This window comes from Zonotrichia albicollis, chromosome 12 (genome assembly GCF_047830755.1).
Source record: "Zonotrichia albicollis isolate bZonAlb1 chromosome 12, bZonAlb1.hap1, whole genome shotgun sequence".
Classification (NCBI taxonomy): Eukaryota; Metazoa; Chordata; class Aves; order Passeriformes; family Passerellidae; genus Zonotrichia; species Zonotrichia albicollis.
Window position 1 is genome coordinate 17,015,729 of NC_133830.1, and position 20,294 is coordinate 17,036,022.

The 20,294-nt window shown below is 44.0% G+C and overlaps 2 protein-coding genes across 2 annotated transcripts in view; one reads left to right on the plus strand and one right to left on the minus strand.

Annotated features, from left to right (window-relative positions):
• IPPK (inositol-pentakisphosphate 2-kinase) overlaps window positions 1-4,181 on the plus strand; it is a 28,056-nt gene extending 23,875 nt beyond the window's left edge. The window contains exons 10-13 of the mRNA XM_074550097.1: window positions 1,009-1,159; window positions 2,207-2,309; window positions 2,790-2,869; window positions 3,857-4,181. Of these exons, the coding sequence (XP_074406198.1) occupies window positions 1,009-1,159; window positions 2,207-2,309; window positions 2,790-2,869; window positions 3,857-4,082 (560 nt within the window). The 3' untranslated portion in view covers window positions 4,083-4,181. The remainder of the gene's footprint in view (window positions 1-1,008; window positions 1,160-2,206; window positions 2,310-2,789; window positions 2,870-3,856) is intronic.
• Window positions 4,182-4,201: 20 nt separating this feature from the next.
• Window positions 4,202-20,294, minus strand: part of CENPP (centromere protein P) — a 119,186-nt gene continuing 103,093 nt past the window's right edge. The window contains exons 7-9 of the mRNA XM_005485553.4: window positions 8,909-8,988; window positions 7,246-7,337; window positions 4,202-7,092 (exon numbers count right to left, since the gene is read on the minus strand). Coding sequence (XP_005485610.3) covers window positions 6,971-7,092; window positions 7,246-7,337; window positions 8,909-8,988 — 294 coding nt within the window. The 3' untranslated portion in view covers window positions 4,202-6,970. The remainder of the gene's footprint in view (window positions 7,093-7,245; window positions 7,338-8,908; window positions 8,989-20,294) is intronic.

Below are 20,294 nucleotides of genomic sequence, written 5' to 3' on the forward strand. Positions count from 1 at the left end.
TGATATGAGAATGGAAACAGGGGGATGCTGGTGGCGTTTAAAACAAGAGTTCTGAGCTACGTAGCTGCCAGATAATTGTTGTTAAAATAATGTGACATTGTAGTGAACACTTACAGCACTGTATCTAATAATATCTAACAAATAAATAAAAATAAATTCAGGAGATGGTACAGCAAAAAGGGAAGAAAACAGCAGTTTGAGCTGATAACAATCATAGGTATTCCAAATGAGTGGGGAATTTCCATGTTGTGTGTGATGAAGTTGGGCTGGGTTTTTACAACTCCTGTCCTTTGCCTTTCTTGCTGCTCCTGTCAGCCCTCACCAGGGCACAGCTCATGTTCTTTTCTTCAGCTGCTCTTCTCCTGGTGAAGAGAGGCCTGAATACCAGAGGGAAGAGCAATGGGAAGTGAGAGCAGGAAAATTGTTAATTATGTTAATTCCTCAGTGCATAAATTCTGTAAAGCTCCAATTATTCAAGATGCTGCCAGTTGTCCTAATTATACAAACAGCACATTTCTTTCTCTACTTTTGAGGAAGACCTTTTTCACTGGCCATGGTTTGTTGTAGTGCTGGAGAAGGAGTTGTCCCAGAGAAATTACAGCAAATACAATTCATTACACTGTGTAGAAAAGACCCCAGAGCTGAAATGCTGAATTACTGTCAGCAGTTGATACTGCTCAAAGTGCACTTGTGGTGGCTTCAAACTCAGATGAGAAATTTCTCTCGGGGACTCAGAATGAGGAGATTGCAGTGGATGTGGGTGTGTTTTGGTGTTTGTTTTTTTAGGTAGTTTGTAGAGTTTCAGGTGTTTTCAGTCCCAGATGAGCTGTGTAAATGTGCAGGTCAGCACCTGCACCTTGCACTTTTGTTTGGAAACTGAAGTGTTTTGAGGTTTCTCCCTTCCTGTGACTGAACAAAAAAGTATTTGGACTTTTAAACAAGCATATGTAATGGCAAATTGAAGTTAAGACTTGTGTCTGCCTTATTTTAAAATGCATTTTCTTCTAGGTAAACATAAGTTGGAAAGCTCTGGTTTACCGAGGGGTTGTCTCCTTTATAAAACCCTTCAGGCTCAGATGCTTGACATGCTGGATATTGAAGGACTCTATCCTTTGTACAGCAGAGTTGAGCAGTACTTGGAGGAATTTCCTGAGGAGAGGTAAGACTTGGTGGCTTTTCTTTGCAGTCCTGAGTAACCAGGGCTCAGGCAGGATTGGCTCTGTGCTGCTGTACCTTCCTTCATGGCACTGCATGTTCTGAATTTCTGCCTGAACTTCCAGCTCACCTTGGCCACTTTGGCCTGAATTTTAAAGTAATTACTATAGAAAGGTCACAACAGGCTGAGAGAGGAGAACACCCTCTCAGTACTGGGGGCTGTGTATTTGCAGAAAGGTGCCATGGAAGGGGTGGGTTCTCCTGTCCCCAGTACCTGCAGAGCTGGGAGAGTCTGCAGGGATAACGATGTTCTGAATGATGAATGCAATGCAAGCTGCTGTGGTTTTTCCTCAAATAAGGCTGATTAGTGTAATTATAATTGCTGCAAGCAGCCTCCACTGGGGTGCTGTTCCCCTCCTGTGCTCACACGAGGGCACTCTGGCTTCACTCAGGAGCTGCTGCTGCTTGTGCAGAGCGCTGGGAAATGTTCTGGCTCTGCGGGGCTTTGTGTGGCACAGACTGCCCTGGGAGGCCTCAGCTGCTCCAAGGGGGAGCCCAGGACACCCCCATTAGCACATGGTGTTGGAGCAGGGGCTGTCAGATATGCCTCTGCCCCCAGTTTGTACTTCTTATGTACAAAATAATAGACATATAAAAATAGGTATCAAGATATTATTATATATTTCTTGTATATGTATTTTCAGCAAGGCTTCTGGAGCTCCTGCAGACTGCTACAGATGTTGAAACTTCACTATTTTTTTTGCCAAAACCCCATAATTTTGCAGTGGCAGAGATGGCAGTGGATTAAGAATGCTTCATGTTTCTAAAACCCCACACTAGCCAGATCCTAAGCAGCAGCAGATCCTGAGTGAATTGAGAACAGCAGGGACTGTTGTGATGCTGGCTGGCAGTGGGTTAATTCTTGGATATGTTTATCAGTGTCCTTGTTGGGCTGCTCTAATCTGAGTGTCTGGGCTGCTGAGGAAAGCTCACACTGAAAACCAGCACATCATTTTGGCTGTCTGTAAATCTTCTTTTAACATTTATTTAGAAGTACATTGCAGATAGATGGACCTTACAACGAGGCGTTCTATGAGAAGCTGCTGGACCTTTCCCTGGAAGATGATGGGACAGTGGCATTTGCATTAACAAAGGTACTTCTCAGCTTCTGACATTTTTTGGTCTGTCAGTGTTAATTATTCTGTCTCACTGAAAGGGCTGGATGATGGCTGGAGGCAGCTCTGCTGGTTTGTTGGGGTCTGTGCAGTTAAAGTGCTTCATTGCAGTTAAAGGGTTCATCTTTACAGCAGAAGCAGTTAAAAACAAGCTTGTAGCACCAGTTCCTGAGAGAAAAATAAAACTGTTTATTTACTTTTTAAACTGAGGAAGCATTTGCAGGAACTGGTGCTGTTTGGCCTTTAGGAGCATGATCTGCAGGAAATAAACCTGACTGTTATACAGGATGCTGCAAAAGCACCTGCTCCTGCCAACCTTCTGTTCCAGAGAGAATTTCCTGCTCTTGAAGTGCCAACATACCAAGACAGGGAGGGCAGTGCTGCTTTTTGTAAGGAACAGGATGCTTTACTCAGGAAAACAGCAATCTAAGAAAATGTGTGTTATGTTCTGTTGTACAGGTGCAGCAGTACAGAATAGCAATGACTGCTAAAGACTGCTCCATCATGATTGCCCTTTCCCCCTGCCTGCAAGATGAATGGTAAGAGCTGCCTGTAGCTGCTTTGGGATGGCTCCAGTTGTTTAGAAATGGGGATGTTTGTACTGCTCAGGCAGCTCAATCACTTCAGAAAAGTGTGGGATGTGTGTGGGGCGTGGTGTGTCCAAATATTTGGCTGTGAGCATTTTAGTATAGTTCTGATTTAAGACATTTAGGACCAATGTCTCTTTCTAAAGAGTTTTAAGTTGATCAAAAAGATCAGAAGTTTTATATTTGTTCCCTTCTTAAACTTTGAATTGACTGTTCATAATGGCTCTGGATGGTTTTAACTAGGTACAGTTTTTCTGCCTTGGTGTTTTCATAGGAGAGATTTTTCAAGCTGAGTTGCCTTTAATGGCCTAGATAGAACAAAACCAAGGCAATAATCAAGAGGTGACAGCTTTGGCTGTCAGGCAGGAGGCTTTGCCACAATATTGTCCCTTTTGGTTTGTGTCAGCACTGCTAATCTGTTCTTCTGCAGGGGGCTTTGCTTCACCAGAGCCCTTTTATTTTTAGAGAATGCTGTTTTCTGCATTTGTCCTGCAGCTCTCCAGTGCAGTGTTAGCGATGGACATGACTTGTGCAATGTGTGACTTCAGAACTGCTCCATCCCTCAGCAGCCTTGGACAGCACACTGAATGTTTCATTACCTTGAGCCTCAGCAGGAGTTGCAGTCCCTTTTCTGCTTTTGCTGTTGATGAGGCTGCTGCTTTGTATGCACCACCTAGAAACAGCTTAGATTTGCTAAATGCAGTAAATGAGAGCAATGTTTGCCTTCAGCTGTGTGGGAGCTGAAAGGAAAATGCAGAGGTGCCAGCAAGGTCCATCAGGGCTGGTAAAGCTGGAGTTTCCTAAGGGCTGCATTAGCTGCAGTTTATTTTCTTGGGCTCCCACGAAAGTTCTAAGATAAACATTAGAGTCACTTCTGTAAAGGGACACATAAATTACAAGTACTGGTTTCAGTGACTCAGATGTGCTTTTATTTTCCAGCTCTGAGCAAAGACCTGTGGTACTGACATCCAAATCCAGATTCACCTTCTCTGTTTCTGTGCTGGACCTGGACCTGAAGCCCTATGAAAGCATCCCCCACCAGTACAAACTGGATGGAGAAATAGTCAATTATTACCTGAAAAATGTACAGGCCAAAGAGGACCCAGTTATGTCCAACCTCTTCAAGGAGAATGAAGACTGCACATTAGTTCTCCATAAAGTGTAACCGTTCCCTTAAGGTTATTTTTATTCAAACACATGAGAAAGTGAAAGATTATTGGAATACAGTTATGGTGATTTTTTTTTCCCTTTTCTGTTGTGTTCAGTGCATTTTTCAGCTGTGAATGTTTTTGCTTTATGAAATGATTTCTAATGGGTAATGCCTTCTCAGAGAGCTGGGATAGCACTAAGCCACATGTTTGCTAGATAACCTTAATGAATGTATTTAATGTGACAGAACAGGTAATGTGCCATACCTTGGAACTAGAGGACAGATCAAATTAATATGGAAAGTCTACTTCCTTAGAATTGAAAGAGCACAGAATGAAAGGTTTCCTCAAGCATTGCACTAACATAGAAAGCCTAATTACTAACAAGAGAATTACCTTGGAGCCTGTGCTTTGAGTGCCCCTCATCCCCACTAAAGGAGGGAATGCTCTGGCACAGCCTGTACAACACTTTAGCATTAATCCACTGGAAATGCAACCATGCAGAGGCTGCTCTGGACCTGCCCTGGCACTGCAGAACATTTCAGCACTAATGCATGCACTAGGAACACCAGGCTGCCTCCAGGAGCTGTGTGATCACCTTGTATCTACCTAAAGCTTCTGAAACAAAGTGCAAAGGGTTAAGGTAAGCAACATTGAGTTTTACATGATAGTTGGCTTATCTCACCTGCCATGCTGGTTTTTATTGTCTCTATACATGATATGCTGCTATTGGAGGTGGAACCACAGCTTGCTCTTGCCTAATTTAAACTGAGCTCTAAGAAGAATATGTTCTGAGTTTTACAGGTCATTTCAGGTCCTTCAGATTGGGTCAAACATTGGCACTATTACACTGATGCCCCACACACTGCCTAGCCTGAGCAGCTGCTTTCAGGCTCCTTTGCTGCAATGACACAGGAAAAAGGTGGCAGAACCCCATTTTCTTCCCTGCAGTGGGTCAGTCTTGTGCCAGGGTGAGCAGATGAGCAGTGCTCTGTGCAGCTCAAGGCTGGGGAGCTGCTGCAGCAAAGCCATCCTTGGGGCACAGCCTGGGCTGGAACTGAAGGGTAGGTCCAGACCTGAGGGTGCAATGGTAAAAGCTGCAGCTCTGTTTCCCTCAGGGATCACAGCCCCAGTGAACAGCTCTTACCTGGCTACAGCCTCTGCTTACCAGCAATGGTGTTCAGGGTCCTAGAAACAGATTTATGTTGGGATCCAACTGTAACCTTTGAATTGTTCCACTTTACCTGAAATTCAAAAATAGGACCCCTGGACCTTGGCACAACTCAAGGAAGAAAAGTGAAACACAGAGCCACCACTGTCCCTGTGCCAGAGAGCTGAGCTGGCAGTGCTGGCACCCAGTGCCAGGAGCCCTTCTGGGGCAGGGCCTGAGCTGGGAGACTCCAGCAGTGCAATGAGCAGCAATAACCCCTTCTTCCCAAAGGAAACCAAAGGAGGAGAGCTCCTTACAAATCCAGAAACCCTCCAGCTATTAGAAAGAGGAGGAAGGAAGGACTCTGCACAGCTGGGAAGTTTCCAGGTTTTTATGCTGTAACTTTACACACAATTCATATGCAAACAGCAGTGTCTGTGCTGAGCAGTTTCATTTTCAGGCCAGGAGGAGGGAGCTAAAGATGAACTGAAGGTTACACAAAACTGGCTCAACCAGTTCCATGGCAGTGGAGAAGCAGGAAGGAATTTTGCTTGAGTACTGGATTCCAAACTCGAAATGAGTCTGCCTTATCTGACAAGATAGAGCTGCAATTCATCAAATCCCCATCTCTGGTGTTGATCAGAGCCTGGCAGAAACCAGGCTCTGGTCTGTCAGTTCCTCCTAACCTACCAGAACAATGGGAGACCATTTCAGTGATCAAATAGTGGATGATTACATTTATGGCATTAGAAACACACTGTTGCTTTAGTTCAGACCTCACCTCTTTTCCCCACTGCTGCATGGGGTGGGTGGTTGTGCTGCCAGGGCCCCCGGAGCTGCTGGGTTTGGGCTCTTGTCCCAGGAACTGTTCCTCCCCAGCTGAGCAGTTCCTGACTTCAGTCACATCACCCTGGCTGGGGAGCAGTGCTAGTGCAGAGCAGGAGCTCCTGCAAACACTCAGAGTTCCCAGATGGGCCATGGCACAGCTGATGGATGTGAAGGGAGAGGCAAGGCTTTGTCTGATCTGTTTTATTTCTTCAGGGCTGAATGTGTGAGAGGTGCTGCTTTGGTAATGTGTTGTCAGGATTTCCTCCTGCAATCAGAGATGCAAAGGAAGGGCTGCAGGGGGTGACTGGCTCACCTGTTCCCAGGGCTGGCATGGGCCGCTCTGGGTTAGATTAACGCTGTCTCTACACACATTGTGGAACAAAGTTACTTCATACAGTTACCGTTGGGTTTTTTAGCATTGTATGTCTTTGAAATCTTCAAATTGTCTTCTTCCACCCTAATTTAATGAGAAAGCTGTTTAACTCTTTGTTCTAGGAGTCTCTTACTGTTCTTTTGTCATTTTAAAATCACTGTACTTTTACAGAGCTGTGAAATGAATTGGATTTTTATGGACTTGATTTTGACAGTGCATGATCTTTTAACAATTTCCAGGAATCTAGAAAATGTTAAGAAGATAAACCACTCTGGTACATTAATGAATCAGAAAGATAAATTTATAATGAAATCACTCTGTACATGTAACTATTTTATTTGGCATTTTTGTATTTAAATGGCTGTATTTATTTTCATGTCATGACAATTTATATATAACGTGCCATAATTGTACAGATAGCATGTTTTATGAGTATGGTTTCTAAATGGAAAATAACTTAATGTTTATATTCAATAAAATTACAGACCGTGTAACACAATATCTTAATGAAAACTACTTTTGCAGTTGCTACCTGGTGTGAGCAGTGCTGGCCTTCAGTGGGCCGAGCCCAGCGCTCGGATCAGGCTCTCCAGGGCCGCCTCGATGCCGAGGAGCCGCAGGGCGCTGCGGAAGCTGCCGGGGATGCTCCCCACGCTCCTCGTGCTCTGCTCCAGCACTGCAGGACAAACACAGCACCAGGTTAGACAGGCTGTGCGAGCCCCTGGAGATTGAACTGTGCTGAATTGGGGTGGGTTTGTGTGGCTGGAGTTCCGTGGCCAAAACCAGGGCCAGGCAGTTCAGGAACAGTCCCTGAAGTGACTGAGATTACCTTGCTCTGGTACTTTGGGCAGCAGGTCCAGGACAGGTGTAGTGGTCCCTTCTTCATCAAGATGGATCTTCCAGACGATCACCAGTTCAAACCTGTACCAGGTGCACAGCAAAGGCAGCTCAGGTTAAAGCTGCTGCTTTGAGGCTCCTTCAAAGCCAAAAGTGCAGCAGTCATGAGGCTCAACCTCGTGCTCTGCAACAAAACCCACCTCACATAATGCCACAAACCATCTCTGGATTTGGGAAGCAGCAACACATCAATCCAGTGACAAGGAAAGGCTCTGGCTACATCCAGATTTGCACAGGGCAGTAAAAGCGAGAGGAAAGCAAAGGAGAGAGCACGGAGTGTCCCCTGGCTCTTCCCCTCATGTAATATCTGCACTCAGAGCAGGTGCTGAGAACAGGAATCTTGTTTCAGAAGTGTTGGCATAAATGGTGATGTGCTGGGTTTGGAATAAGGGCTACCCTGCTATTCATGGCATTTCAGACTAATGGCAGGTAGAATCTGTCCAAGGCCTACACTGCCTTCCTGCAGTTTTTTGCTTAAAAAAGAAAGCTGGACAACATTGTTACTTCTTCAGGATAGTGTTGGTTGTGCAAGGCCAGCCACGATTCCCAGCTGTCACAGTGGGATGGGATCCCTGCACCGTCCCAAGGGAAAGGTGAGGCAGGAGCTGAGTCCAGAACAGCGCCCACAGCAGAGCTGCTGCTTTACAGCTCCCTTGGTTCCCTCCAACCCTCACCTCCCCTACTGGAGGAAAGGCTTTCCCAGTCCAAAGCTGTCTGCACGCTGAGTCACTGTGAGGAGCAAGGCCCCTTTCTCAACCCATCATGACTCCAAGAGTTTCCCCTTCCAATGTGATTTGTCAGCCTTTTGCCACTTCATTTTAACAAATCCTTTGGGAATTTGTGCACAGCTTGTTCTGGGATTTTGCAAACAAATTTCTATGCCAGTCTGTTTTCTACCGAGCCACTGAAATGACTTTTATATTGCTGTGTTTCATGACTGTGGGTGAGAGGGAATGAGGGTAATGGGATTGGCACCTGGCACCAGAGGAGAAAGTGTAAAATAAAGCAAGTTCTACCCTGTGTGGAATAGTTTAACAACAATTCATTCCTGCATCCCCAAGTTAAAGCATTTAGTTTTAAAGGACAAGTTTGGCTGAATGAAGCAGCATCATCTATTAGGGTTTGTTTGCTAATTCTACACACAAACAAAATGAAGGGAGCTATGCCTTATTGCCATGTAAATGAAAGCATGTTAAAGCAAGGAGAAGGGAATGGTCTGATCCTGTCACAGAGTAGTTACTTTTCATGACACTGACACTGATAGTTCGACCATTTAACTGTAAGGATTTTTTTCCCCTGCTGAAAATCCCAAATGAACATCTCTCATGGGGAGGCCAAATAAATCCCATGTACCTGGTAGTTAATAATTCCTTATCTAAGTGATTTCCTTCGAAAACAATGGAAAAGTGGAGCCACAGCTGCTTTGCTTCCATTGCACAGTAAATGCCCTTTTCCTTCTGTTCTTTAATGGTGAGGAGCTGGGCTTTGCTGGGATGGGATCCCTGCACCTCCTGCCACAGCTACAGCACAAGGCTGCTGCCCTGCCTGTGCAGTCCCTCACCTGTGTAAACACAGAAATGCATTTACTGCCTTACCCAGGAACTTTGGGGTTCCTTAGAATTATAAAATCTCCCAGCAGTCCCTCTGGAAGGGTCACAATGTCAGGATACTTGGTCTGTGAACAAAAAAGTTCAATTGATTAATAAAAATCACAGCAGATAAGGTGATACCTACCCAGCCACAGTGGGTTGCACTAAGTTAAGAGTAACAATATTCATTCTCTGAATTTCTGACCTGTTGGTTTCTTTTTTTTTTAAAGATCCTTACATAAAACCCAGGAAATCTTGAAAGAAAAATTTTATTTTAACTAAATTTGTTAATTAGATTTAATAACAGTTTATAATACATCATCATGTCACCCCCCTGCCTCTGTGAGTGATGACAGGTCACTGGTACACTCTGCTTTGAGATGGACACCAAACTTTGAAAGAGTAATTAAGCCAATGAAATACCAAAATAACCAAAGTTAGCAACAAATGGGACAACAGCAACATGATCAAACATGAAAGTACTGGCTCCTATTAAAATTCCATGTTTCTGGGAATTATTTTCAGTTCCTACAATGTGCAAAGGTTGATGGTTGCTCCATTGCTTTGTTAGTCCATCTCATGTGTTCCACAGGTCTTGTGAAAGCCTCAGAAGTTCAGAGCTCCTTTAAAAGCTCTCCCAGCTCTGTATGGGCGCTGCAGGTGCCAGGTTCCCAGAGAATGGGGCATGCCCAGACCCCCAGCACCAAGGAACAGCCTCCTGCAGGGATTGCTGCTGGGAAAGGAAGCAGGATGGAGCCCCAGACTGCAGGGCTGTGCTCTTGTCCTGCCTCGTGTGCTGGACACAAAGCTTTGTTCCAAACCCTGCAGTTTATAAAGTGTGAAAAGTCTCAGCCTGAATCATTCCACAGAGCTCCCAGGACAAGCAGCAGCTCTTATGGAAAAGGAGCAGGAGAGCTCAGCTTGGAGCAGCACTGGAGAAAATGAGTTTGGTTTTATGGGATTACACCTCATCTGGCAGGGCAAAATTGCTACCAGATGTGACCTTGCTCTGGTTTAGGAATTTCTGACAAACTGAAGGGGGCTGTGCAGGATGCCAAATGACATACAGCACATGGAATTTGCTCATTTGGATTTCTACCCAGGATCCAGTCCTGTATTGACTGAGGGGATAACAACCATGGTTTATGCTGGGAACACAGACACGAAAGGGAGGACACGGAGCAGGGCAGTTCCAGTGTCAGAAGTGTGGTTGATCAAGGCTCACTCAGCCAGCACAGCAGGGATCCTCTTCCAGCTTTACTCCCTGTTATCAAATTATGCCCATTTGATAACAAAACAAGTTTTCCAGGCTTTCCTCCTCAATAACCCAAGCCTGATTTCCACCATGGGCCTCTCCTTGCCTGGTGTCAGAGGCCTGGGAGGATCCAGGATCCCTTAGCTCCAAGCTGTGGATACTGGAAATGCAGGATTACCTTCTGCCTGGGACTCAGCGTGTGCATCCCTCATTGACAAGGGATCCCGAGTATCCCAGAGCTGAACACCGAGTCACACTTCACCCACCCACACCCAGACATTGGCAACCAGCACAGCAAACAGAGCAGAGGAACCAGATAAGAGCTACAATGGCCAAAACAAAATTAAATCCTTCCAGGGCTGTCTCAGGAGTTCCTGTGCAGCTGACACGTTCCCCCAAAGCTTGGGGGGGAATATTTATGTTCTATAGAGGCCAGAGGCAACTCAAGGAAAGGCCAGTGCATGATTTTCTGTGGCAGAGCTTCCCTGTAGCTGGGAGAGCGAGCTCAGTGAGTTCTGCACACAGCCAGGGCCGTTCTGTGCCTTCCCTCAGTGCCGGGGTTCTGGCAACCAACCCGAACGCTGTGAGAAGCCAATCCTGTGTGAAATTCACAGGATTTGGGATAAAATCCAGCTTTTCAGTGGGAAAGGTTATATTTTAGCTATCCACAAAACACACAAAAAGCCAAACCACAAATACCTACATGCCTGTTTGCTGTAACCCAGCCCCAGATCCGTGCGAGGATCCTGCTGCCATTCCCACCTTCCACCAACAGCCACGGGGGCAGGAGCAAAGCACCACACCCAGCACCAAGCAGCACCTCAAACACTGACAGCTCCAGGATGAACTCTGGGAAATGCAGTCACGCCATCTGCCTCCAACTCCACACAGAAAATACTGAATACAGGCTCTGGATCCCACAGATAAAAATGTGGGGATTTGAGCAGCCAGGCACAGGGTGGGCATGGGCAGATCCCAATCCCAAACCCTCCCTGGGTACCACATCACCACCTCTTCTTTGCTGAGCAACTTTCCAAGTTTTCCTTGAGGAAAAGAAAAGCTGAGCAATAAAACCAGAGTAACAGAAAGAGCTGAGCCACTGAAAGGTCTCTTGGGAAAGTCAGGAGCTCCTGAGGGATCTCGTAAACCAGGGAAAGAGATCCCATCAAGGACGTGATAGCAGATGGGAAGGATCAGCTCAACTGCATCAAGCAAAACCTGACTTTCATCAAGAAATATCTTTCCTCAGATGACTCTTAAATGTCAGCTTATGATCAAAACCAAAAGTCCAAGCTATTATTACCCCTAGACGGAAATTGCTTTTCCAGCTCCTCCAGGAGTCCAAGCAGGGAATCTTATGGGAACTTTTGTCTCAAACCACCAAGGGACCGTGGTGATGGAATGCACAGCTTTGTCTTGCTCCCATGACAGATTTTACACACACACCAAGCCATCCCAGGGAATAAACTTGCAGCAGCTATTTCTCAACAACATACATTATTCTGCAGCTGCACTGCAATATTCTGCACACAAAATCCTGCTAAGGAAAATGTCATAGATGTCTTCAGCTTAAAAGCTGTAGCTACAAATACAAAGCAAAATTGGCAAGAGAGATTCCAGATAAAAGCAGATAAATTGCTTCTGTCCCACTTAGCAAGAAAACACACAACTGCTCCCAGCTGGACCAACAGCTCCCTTTTACTGGTAATTCTGAACTTGCTGCTCTGGAAGAAGGATGTGTATAAAGAGTTATGGTACCAGAGTTCCTCTATAGAGAGAAGCAATTTCTAAACCTGCCCAGGAGGCTCTGACTTGGGTGATTTCTCTGTATGGTTTGCTCCCCCTGAAATCACACAAGAGTGGGAGCACCAAGACCTCAAATCCCAGCAGAGCCATAACACCAGTAATTTTTAAATTAATTTCACTAAAGCAACAAAGGCACATTTAAAAAGTGGAAATTTCTCACTTTGTGCAACTAAAGGAACTGTAACCAAGAACCCTTCAACTAAATTACACCCCATAGAAACACTGTATGGCTTGGATTGGATTTACGAAGCTTCACCACTCGTAATTAAGAATAAATACAGCTCCATTTTCCTATCTTGAGGGAAAGTTCCTCAACAAACCAGTCCTGCTGGTGATCCCTGTGCTGCCAACCACCCAAACCTCCGGCGCCGGCGGAACCAAGGACGAGAGGGGCACGAGGGCAAAGTGGTTTTGTCCAAAATGATAAAGTGGCTTTGTCTAAAATGATAAAGTGATGTTTTCCAAAATGATAAAGTGGTTTTGTCCCCGTGGCAGTCCCAGCCCACCCCCCATCCTCAGCCAGGCTCAGCCCTCTGCTTTTAAAACTAAAATCACAAGTGACACGACCAGCATGCAAGTCTCACTTTTTAGAAGAGGAAAGGAGAATTTTGGGAGCAGATTTGAGGGCCTATAAGAAGGTCTGACAATGGCAGGTAGTGACAGCACACAGGGAAGTGCATGCCCCTGGCAGAGGGCAGGGACAGATGGGGCATTGGAAGGAATCATTCCCTGTGAGGGGGCAGCCCCTGGCACAGGTGCCCAGAGCAGCTGTGGGTCCCTGGCAGTGCCCAAGGCCAGGCTGGATGGGCTTGGAGCACCCTGGGACAGTGGGATGAGAGGAACTTTAAAGGTCCCTTCCAACCCCAGGCACCCTGGGATTCCATGCCTGACAGTGTGAATGTCACCCTGCACAGGGCAGATCTTTGCAAACATTGACCAGAACCTCTGCCAGGCTCAGGACACCCCTGGCTCCCTCCTGCAGCACAGGCACAGCTGGATGGTTACTGGGATAAAAACTGCCCTGCACCCCCCTGGCTCAGACCTGCCCACATCTGGGATTTGGCTCCTTGATCCCTTTGCCAAGATCCAATCTCGCAGCTGCCTCCTGTAGATCAGCCCTGCACAGGTCCCTGAGAGCACTGACCAGCAGCCCCAAATCTAGGCTGCTAAAACACAAACAAACCCACATCCCCACAGGGACTGGAGGATTTTCTCAAAATCTCACAGGTGAAGAATGGGTCCTGATGTGAAAATAAAACATTGCTCAGTTCTGTTTCAGTCTCTATGCAATACTGCATAGGGAAATGTAAGATAACAGCAATTAGGAATCAATCAGATAATCCCCATAACCAATAACACATCTGAAATCATACCATTACCAAGCACTACAACACTGAACTGTCAATTCAGAGTCTGCAACAGCTGAGAAACCTTTAAACAACAGAAAATTGGAGAAATCATGTCACACCAGGGCCTGTGCTCATTGCCAGTGAAATTCCCTTTCCTTTCCTTTCCTTTCCTTTCCTTTCCTTTCCTTTCCTTTCCTTTCCTTTCCTTTCCTTTCCTTTCCTTTCCTTTCCTTTCCTTTCCTTTCCTTTCCTTTCCTTTCCTTTCCTTTCCTTTCCTTTCCTTTCCTTTCCTTTCCTTTCCTTTCCTTTCCTTTCCTTTCCTTTCCTTTCCTTTCCTTTCCTTTCCTTTCCTTTCCTTTCCTTTCCTTTCCTTTCCTTTCCCCTTGATTACAGCCTCTTTTTTTTGGCCCCTGCTCTATTTCCATTACCATTTATTTTCCTCCTTCCATATTTCCATAACATTATTATTTTTCGTGCTTGACTCCCCTGAGTTTACATGATTCAGTTTGTCACTATGCTCACAATGTGACCAATAATTTCCCATAATTTTTGTATTTTTCCTAATTGAATCTAGGCTGTAGGTCTACAGAAGAGCCAACCCAGCATAACCAAGGCCTGAGTACACAAAATTCTGTGTCTCATTTCCTTTCAATATCACTTTGTCATATGGCAACCATGTGTTTATCTGCAACTTAATTACAGCAGACTGGGAATAAATTAAAATACATACTGGAGGTTTATTTTTGTGAGGAAAAATAGAATTAAATGAACATGAAACCTCAGGAAGAACAGGAAGGGGTAGATAATAAACAGAGAACACAGAGGCTGCAGATGCTTTTTTTCCACTTTTTTTTTTGCTGGGCAAGAGAAAAACCTTCTCTCCAGTATTTCTCTTTAAAATTGTTCACCAGTTTATGAATGTTTTAAGCCCTACATTTTCCAGCTTAAAGTTCTTGGGGTTTTCTGGCATTTTATTTAAATTTTAAAATACACTGAGCTGGCAGGGCCAAGCCCAGGGCACAGGAACTCCTTGGGATGCTCTGGGAGGGCACTGACACTGCCCCAGGACATTTATTTGGGGGGAATACCCAGAAAACCAGCAGAGCTCAGCAGTTCTGTTCTCCCTCCACAACTTCACTGACATTTCAGTTTTCATTCTGTTTTCATTCTGTTTATTTTGAGTCCCCTGCCCTCCCTCTGCAGCTTGGTATAATTAAATATTTTTGATGATAAACTTCATGAACAGCACCATTTGGAAGTAGCAGAGATGTCAAATTTAGCAAGAGATGATGAGCAGCCAAGGACAATACAGAGATGAAAAATTATGGAAGGAAAAAAGATGTCATATTGCAGAGCAGCATGAAGCATCAACAATTTGGGAAGGAAGAATTGTGAGCCAAATTTTCAATAATCTGAAGGAAGTAGACTGCAGGAAAGGCATTTTTAGGAGACAAATTAAGCCAAGTTTGTGTTTTCTTCCATTACAAAAGAAGCAAGATACCTCACAGATCTTTAGTTTTTTTCTGTATAAAAGTTGCTGCAAGATTCCCTGTAAGCCTTTTTGAAGTTTCAATAAAGGGATCCAGAATTGCATAAAGCAACTTGGATTTGAAATACCACACAAAAGTTGATTATCAAATGTGGCCCAACTTGCTTTTGTAGTTTACATTATCAAGCTCACCCAGACAGCACAGTTTAAACATCAGCTAAATAAAAGCATCTGAATTTAGTTAATGACTTGGCTCTAACACTGTGTTAGTTTTTTCCCAAGTAGGCAGATTAATTTAAAAAATAAACCATAGGATATAATGAAGAACATCTAGTTCATCTAAATTAGCTGAAGGTTAGATATTTGCTTTTAAAAAAGTGTGATTAAAGGAAGTTTTTAAACAAGGTACTCAGCTCACGTTCATCATTTACTGTTGTGGTTTTTTAATCTTTCTTGAAGGTCTCAAGAGTTATTTGCTTCTGTGTGGGCAAATTTATCTTACCTGGTAAAGAGAGACACGTCCACAGACCTGCCTGGAACATCCAAAATAGCATTTTCATTTCTGCCCAGGAGCTGTGAGCTGCTGGAGGGGTCAGTCTGTCCCTCAGAGCAGAGTCCCACAGCAGAGGGGCTTTGGCCAAAGTGCCTGAGCTGTCCCGTTGGTGCTGGAGCAGCCCAGCCCTGCCCTGCCCTGCCCTGCCCTGCCCGGCCCTGCCCGGCCCGCAGGAGGAACCTGGGCTGGCACAACACACCCACAGCCCTGTGGGACTGGCACTGCAGCAAAGCTGAGCTCCAGCTGCAGCTCCACCTGCATTTGCTCTCAGTGAGGAACAGCAGAGCCCACAGCTCCTCCTGAATGTGCACAACAATCACCCACCAGCTCCCGAAAATCAGATTTTCCTTTAACATACACAGCTCTGTCCATGTGCATCCTCCTTTCACAAATACCTCTGCAGTATTTCTGTTATTCTTCTTGAGCTTTACAAAAAGGTTTAACACCTGCATTAGGTAAAAAGTGAAGCTTTACCTATAAACCTATGTTTCCTATAAAACACTGAAATCCTTCCCACAAGACATCCACCCTCTTTGAATGGTCTGACAAAACATTACATTTTGGACAGACTCCACAGAAATTTGCCACCCAGTAGCTTTCATTTCTCTGGTTATTTACAATTCTCAGCTGCTTATGTGAAAATAAATATCAGCATGCAGTGCTGAAGTGCCTGTTGCTATCAACAAGGGCAGGAACGGGTCCAGCTGAAAAGCCCTTGGAAGCTTTGAACCCACTGAATTCTTTTCATGTCAGACCCAAACACAGCCCTTCAGATCTGGCTGTCAACAACACATTTCAGATTTCCAAACACATTCTTAGCACAAACAAGAGGGACACAGGAAATATTCTTGAGAAGACACAAACATCTGCAAGAAGAGATCCACCAATTTATAATTATTGTATGTGTGTGAGTGTAAAGTTGTCAATCCACTGCTAAATCACAGGCTTGCAAAATTGGTCAGCTATCCTCAAACTTTGATCTACTCAATCAGTTCCATAAGAAAGCCACAAAAGCTCCCCAAAAAACCAAAACAGAAGCAAAAATAAGGAATACTGAAAACCTGTAGCACTGTATGTGTGCAAACTTCGTTATACTTTTGATCAAATCTCTCACAACAAATTAGAGAGATTTGGTCAAAAATATAACAAAGTCTGCACACATACAGTGCTACAGGTTTTCATTGTTCCTTATTTTGACTCAAGTATTTGTGTAGAAATGAATTCAGGGCAGCAGGGAGAATTCTTTAGTGTATCCAGGAGGAGAAATCAGAGGCAGCTGCCAGGCAAAAACATCTCCTTATGCTCCACCTTATTTGGTTTACAAAGGCCAAGGCTGCACTGCCAGGAATGTTGTGTGATGCATGTGGATAAATATTTGTTTCATTGCTTAGGTACTGCAGCAACAAAAAGAGCCCTCACTGACAATAGCAGTGCAGCTGCCAGTGCATTTCATTCACTCTCAATGCAAACTTCAGGCGTTTCATAATTTGAATTTCAATTGCTGGCCTTGCAGAAACATTTCAAAAGTGTTGGTAACAATATGTTTTGTTCTGGTAGAGGCCCAGTTGAAAGGAAAGCTGTTAATATTAAAACTTTCTCTTTTTCAGTTTCCCAAGCAATCAGTTCAGCTCTCCTGTGTTTTTAAAGCTCGAAGGAAGTAAAGAGACGCAAACATTCCTGTGTGCAAACGTGGTGAATGTTTCAAGTTTTCCTTGTGTACCAAGCAGGAGCTTGGTTCTGGAAGCTGAGGAATGATTCCTGCTGCAGCCTGGATCCTGGAGCACCAACCTGTCCCAGCCTTTCACACAGACACATCTGAGGAAGGAGCCCTCAACCCTCTCGAGTAAAAACAGTTCAAGAAGGAGGAAATTAAAGCAACAGACAGAAGGAAGATTTCCATTCCCAGAATTTAAACATGGAGCTGCCCCCAGCTCATATAAAAAACAAGACTGTAGCACTCAGTCTCCATTTCCAAAGCCAGGCCCAGTCCCACAGCAGGAACTAAAAGGGACATCCAGACAATCCCATGGAAAACTCGAGAAGAAAGGCAAGCACCATTATGTTTAAAATGGAGTTCTGGATTACTTCAATATTCATTTTTCCACTGCAGAAAGACCTCTGGATGACTCTTCCCAAACACACTGAGCTCTAACATCTGAGGCCTCCAGCATATTCTTCACCTTTGGCTTTTCCTATTTCCCCCCTCCCTGTTCTGGACTCAGCTCCTGCATTAACATTTCTTGCAGCTGCCCCTGCCAGTGCAGAAGTAGCACTGTCTAGACTATGCACATATTTGTGCCTCCTAAAACCTCTTAAAATAATTCCAACTGTAGCTCTACAGCTCCTAGACCTCCAAAATCACATTTCTGATCTCTAGCATATCCCTATGAATTCAGAATTATTGTCTAACTGTTCAATCCTTATGAACTCTCAGGTTTTTCCTGCTAATTCCCATGAGGCAAAAATACCATAACATTCAGTTCCCCAAGTACTTGCTGGGAATGGACCTCATAAAATGTCCCAACTCACAGAAACAAATCAGTTTATTCCACCTTGGACCATTCACGTTGTGTAATAGAAGCAAAGGCCATGAAACACAGAAAAAATAGCAAATAAATCATAGAAAAGTACAATATCCAGGGCTGGGACCCACAGGGATCATTGACATCAAAGCCTGTGCAAGCATTTCCACAGGGATAGTCCAAGAGGGAAGCTGGGATTGTCTTGGTACAACAGGAATTACAAGGGAACCCAGCTCTGCCCCCAGCCCCAAACTTCTCCTCATCCTGTATCACTAAAACAAAACTCAGTGTTTCAGAAATAACTCTACTTGTTCTCCAGCCATGTGATGATTCCCCCAGTTCCCAAAGGAAAGGGAACACGCAGCATTTAATGTGAGGAACAGAGAGAAATCATAATAAAAATGATTGGCAAAGTCTGTCTGATCCTGGGAAAAAACCAAAGCACACCAATGTTCTCCTTCAACAAGACATGTTTATAAACCATACCCAGAGCCATCCAGAAAAACAGAACCTGCTCAGAAGTCTTTTTTGTTTGTTTTTAACATTTCCCTGCTGGAAGACAACACAGGGCAAGCTGTACTGGAGTGTCAGGAGACAACTCCTGTTTGTTTGGAGTGGCCAAAGTTTGGCCACAAATGCCCATCAGACCATAAAGAAAACATAATTAATCCCTTAATGGGTGCTTTCAACTTGCAGTCAATTCTGAATTTTGTGCACTCTGGAATTATAAATCTCCAGAAAGGTGATAATCAGAAATACCAATATGGTATTAATAGTTACATTCAAAAATTAGATATCTGTACAGACATACACAAATGTATTCTGCCATTCTGTCCCTCCAGACTCTCGCTGCAGAACTGCTGTATAAATAATTTTTGTCATTGTCCACTAATTCACCCAAACAAACCATTTGATGCTACTGTTTGTAATGGGAAAACCATGAATCAACAGGCAAAGACAACTAATTTTTAAATCTAAAAGGAAACCACAGCAAACTTTGTTATTGTCCTCAAAGTGTCTTCTTGTCCCTGCTGCCAACAAATCCTTCGTTTTGACTAAAATGCTTCAAAATATTTGTGTCCTGAGTTTACATCTCCTTCCTGAGACAGTCTCTCAGTGGACAGGCATCCTGTTACTAATTCCTGCTTAAATTTAAAACCAAGGGGAAAACATCTGAGGCCCCAAACAACAGGGATATCAGCAGCAAGTCACAGGAACCCAGCCCTGTACCCCCACTGACATTTCAAACCACCGGTTTTATCTGTAAGATCAAGCTCAATTTTCACATGTCAGTTCTGATACAGTCTCAGATGGAAATAGTGCACAAGAGAAGCTTAAAAAAAGATGCATTCACTTTTTAGAGAAGTACATAGTGTTTTATATGGAAATGGAAAGTGCAACCAAGCACGAGGAAGAAAATAGAAACCAGATGAGAAGAGCAAGCAAATAGAGAAAGACCACTAGAATAATTACATACTCTTATTTTCTATAATTAATATATTTAAAATGCAGACTTCTCTATATTTAATTTTTTCAGTATTTCCTATATATAAATGACATATTTCTAGATAGAGTTATTTAAAACAGAATTTTTTCTCTGTTCACTATAGCCCAATCTTTATTTAAGAGAAACACTGTCCCTGTGCTCTGGTGGGATGTAGCTGCCTTTTGAAGAAATGGAACTGGGTATGAGAAGTAAAAACATCAATGAAAATCTATGGAGGCTTATGGCTCATGCTGGAAACTGAACAACTGCTGCAAAACACAATTATTTCAGAGAACAGTTGGAAACCTCCAAGTTCTATTGATGAGTAACAATGCTCATTGCTGGCACGGGAGGGAACCAAGCCCAGGCTGAGCTCTTTGTGCTGCTTCAGACACACAGAGGATGTGCTGAGTTCAGTATTTTGGAAAAACACGAGTCAGCACATAGCTGAAATAGAACTACCCAACACACAGGGAAGTGTCACCATTTGAACCCCCAAAAAGAAGGGATGTTATCTGACAGAAAGGCAGGAGGACAGGGGAAAGCTTCCATGTTTCCTTCCAATGGGGTTTAAAGGGGTTTAAAGCTGTATTTATTCAGTGTAGGTGGGCACCTTGCTTTGGACCACCACAGGGAATGAAATAATAAAGATTCCACCACATTTCTTCACTAATGCACATAGAGGCAATATGTAAAAGCTTAAATTTCAGGTAGCTCTGAAGAAAGGCTTTACAAATCACTTCATCTGCCTGGTCACTGGCATTTCAGATACAATGAGAAAAAAGCATACCACAAAAATTAAAACTGATGCTGTGGGATTGAACAGGAGCCTAACCAAGAGACAATGAGTTGTGGCAATAAATAGTGCCCTCAGAAAATTGTTCTAATGAATATTAATATTCTGCAATTAGGATTCAGTTACAGTTGAAAAT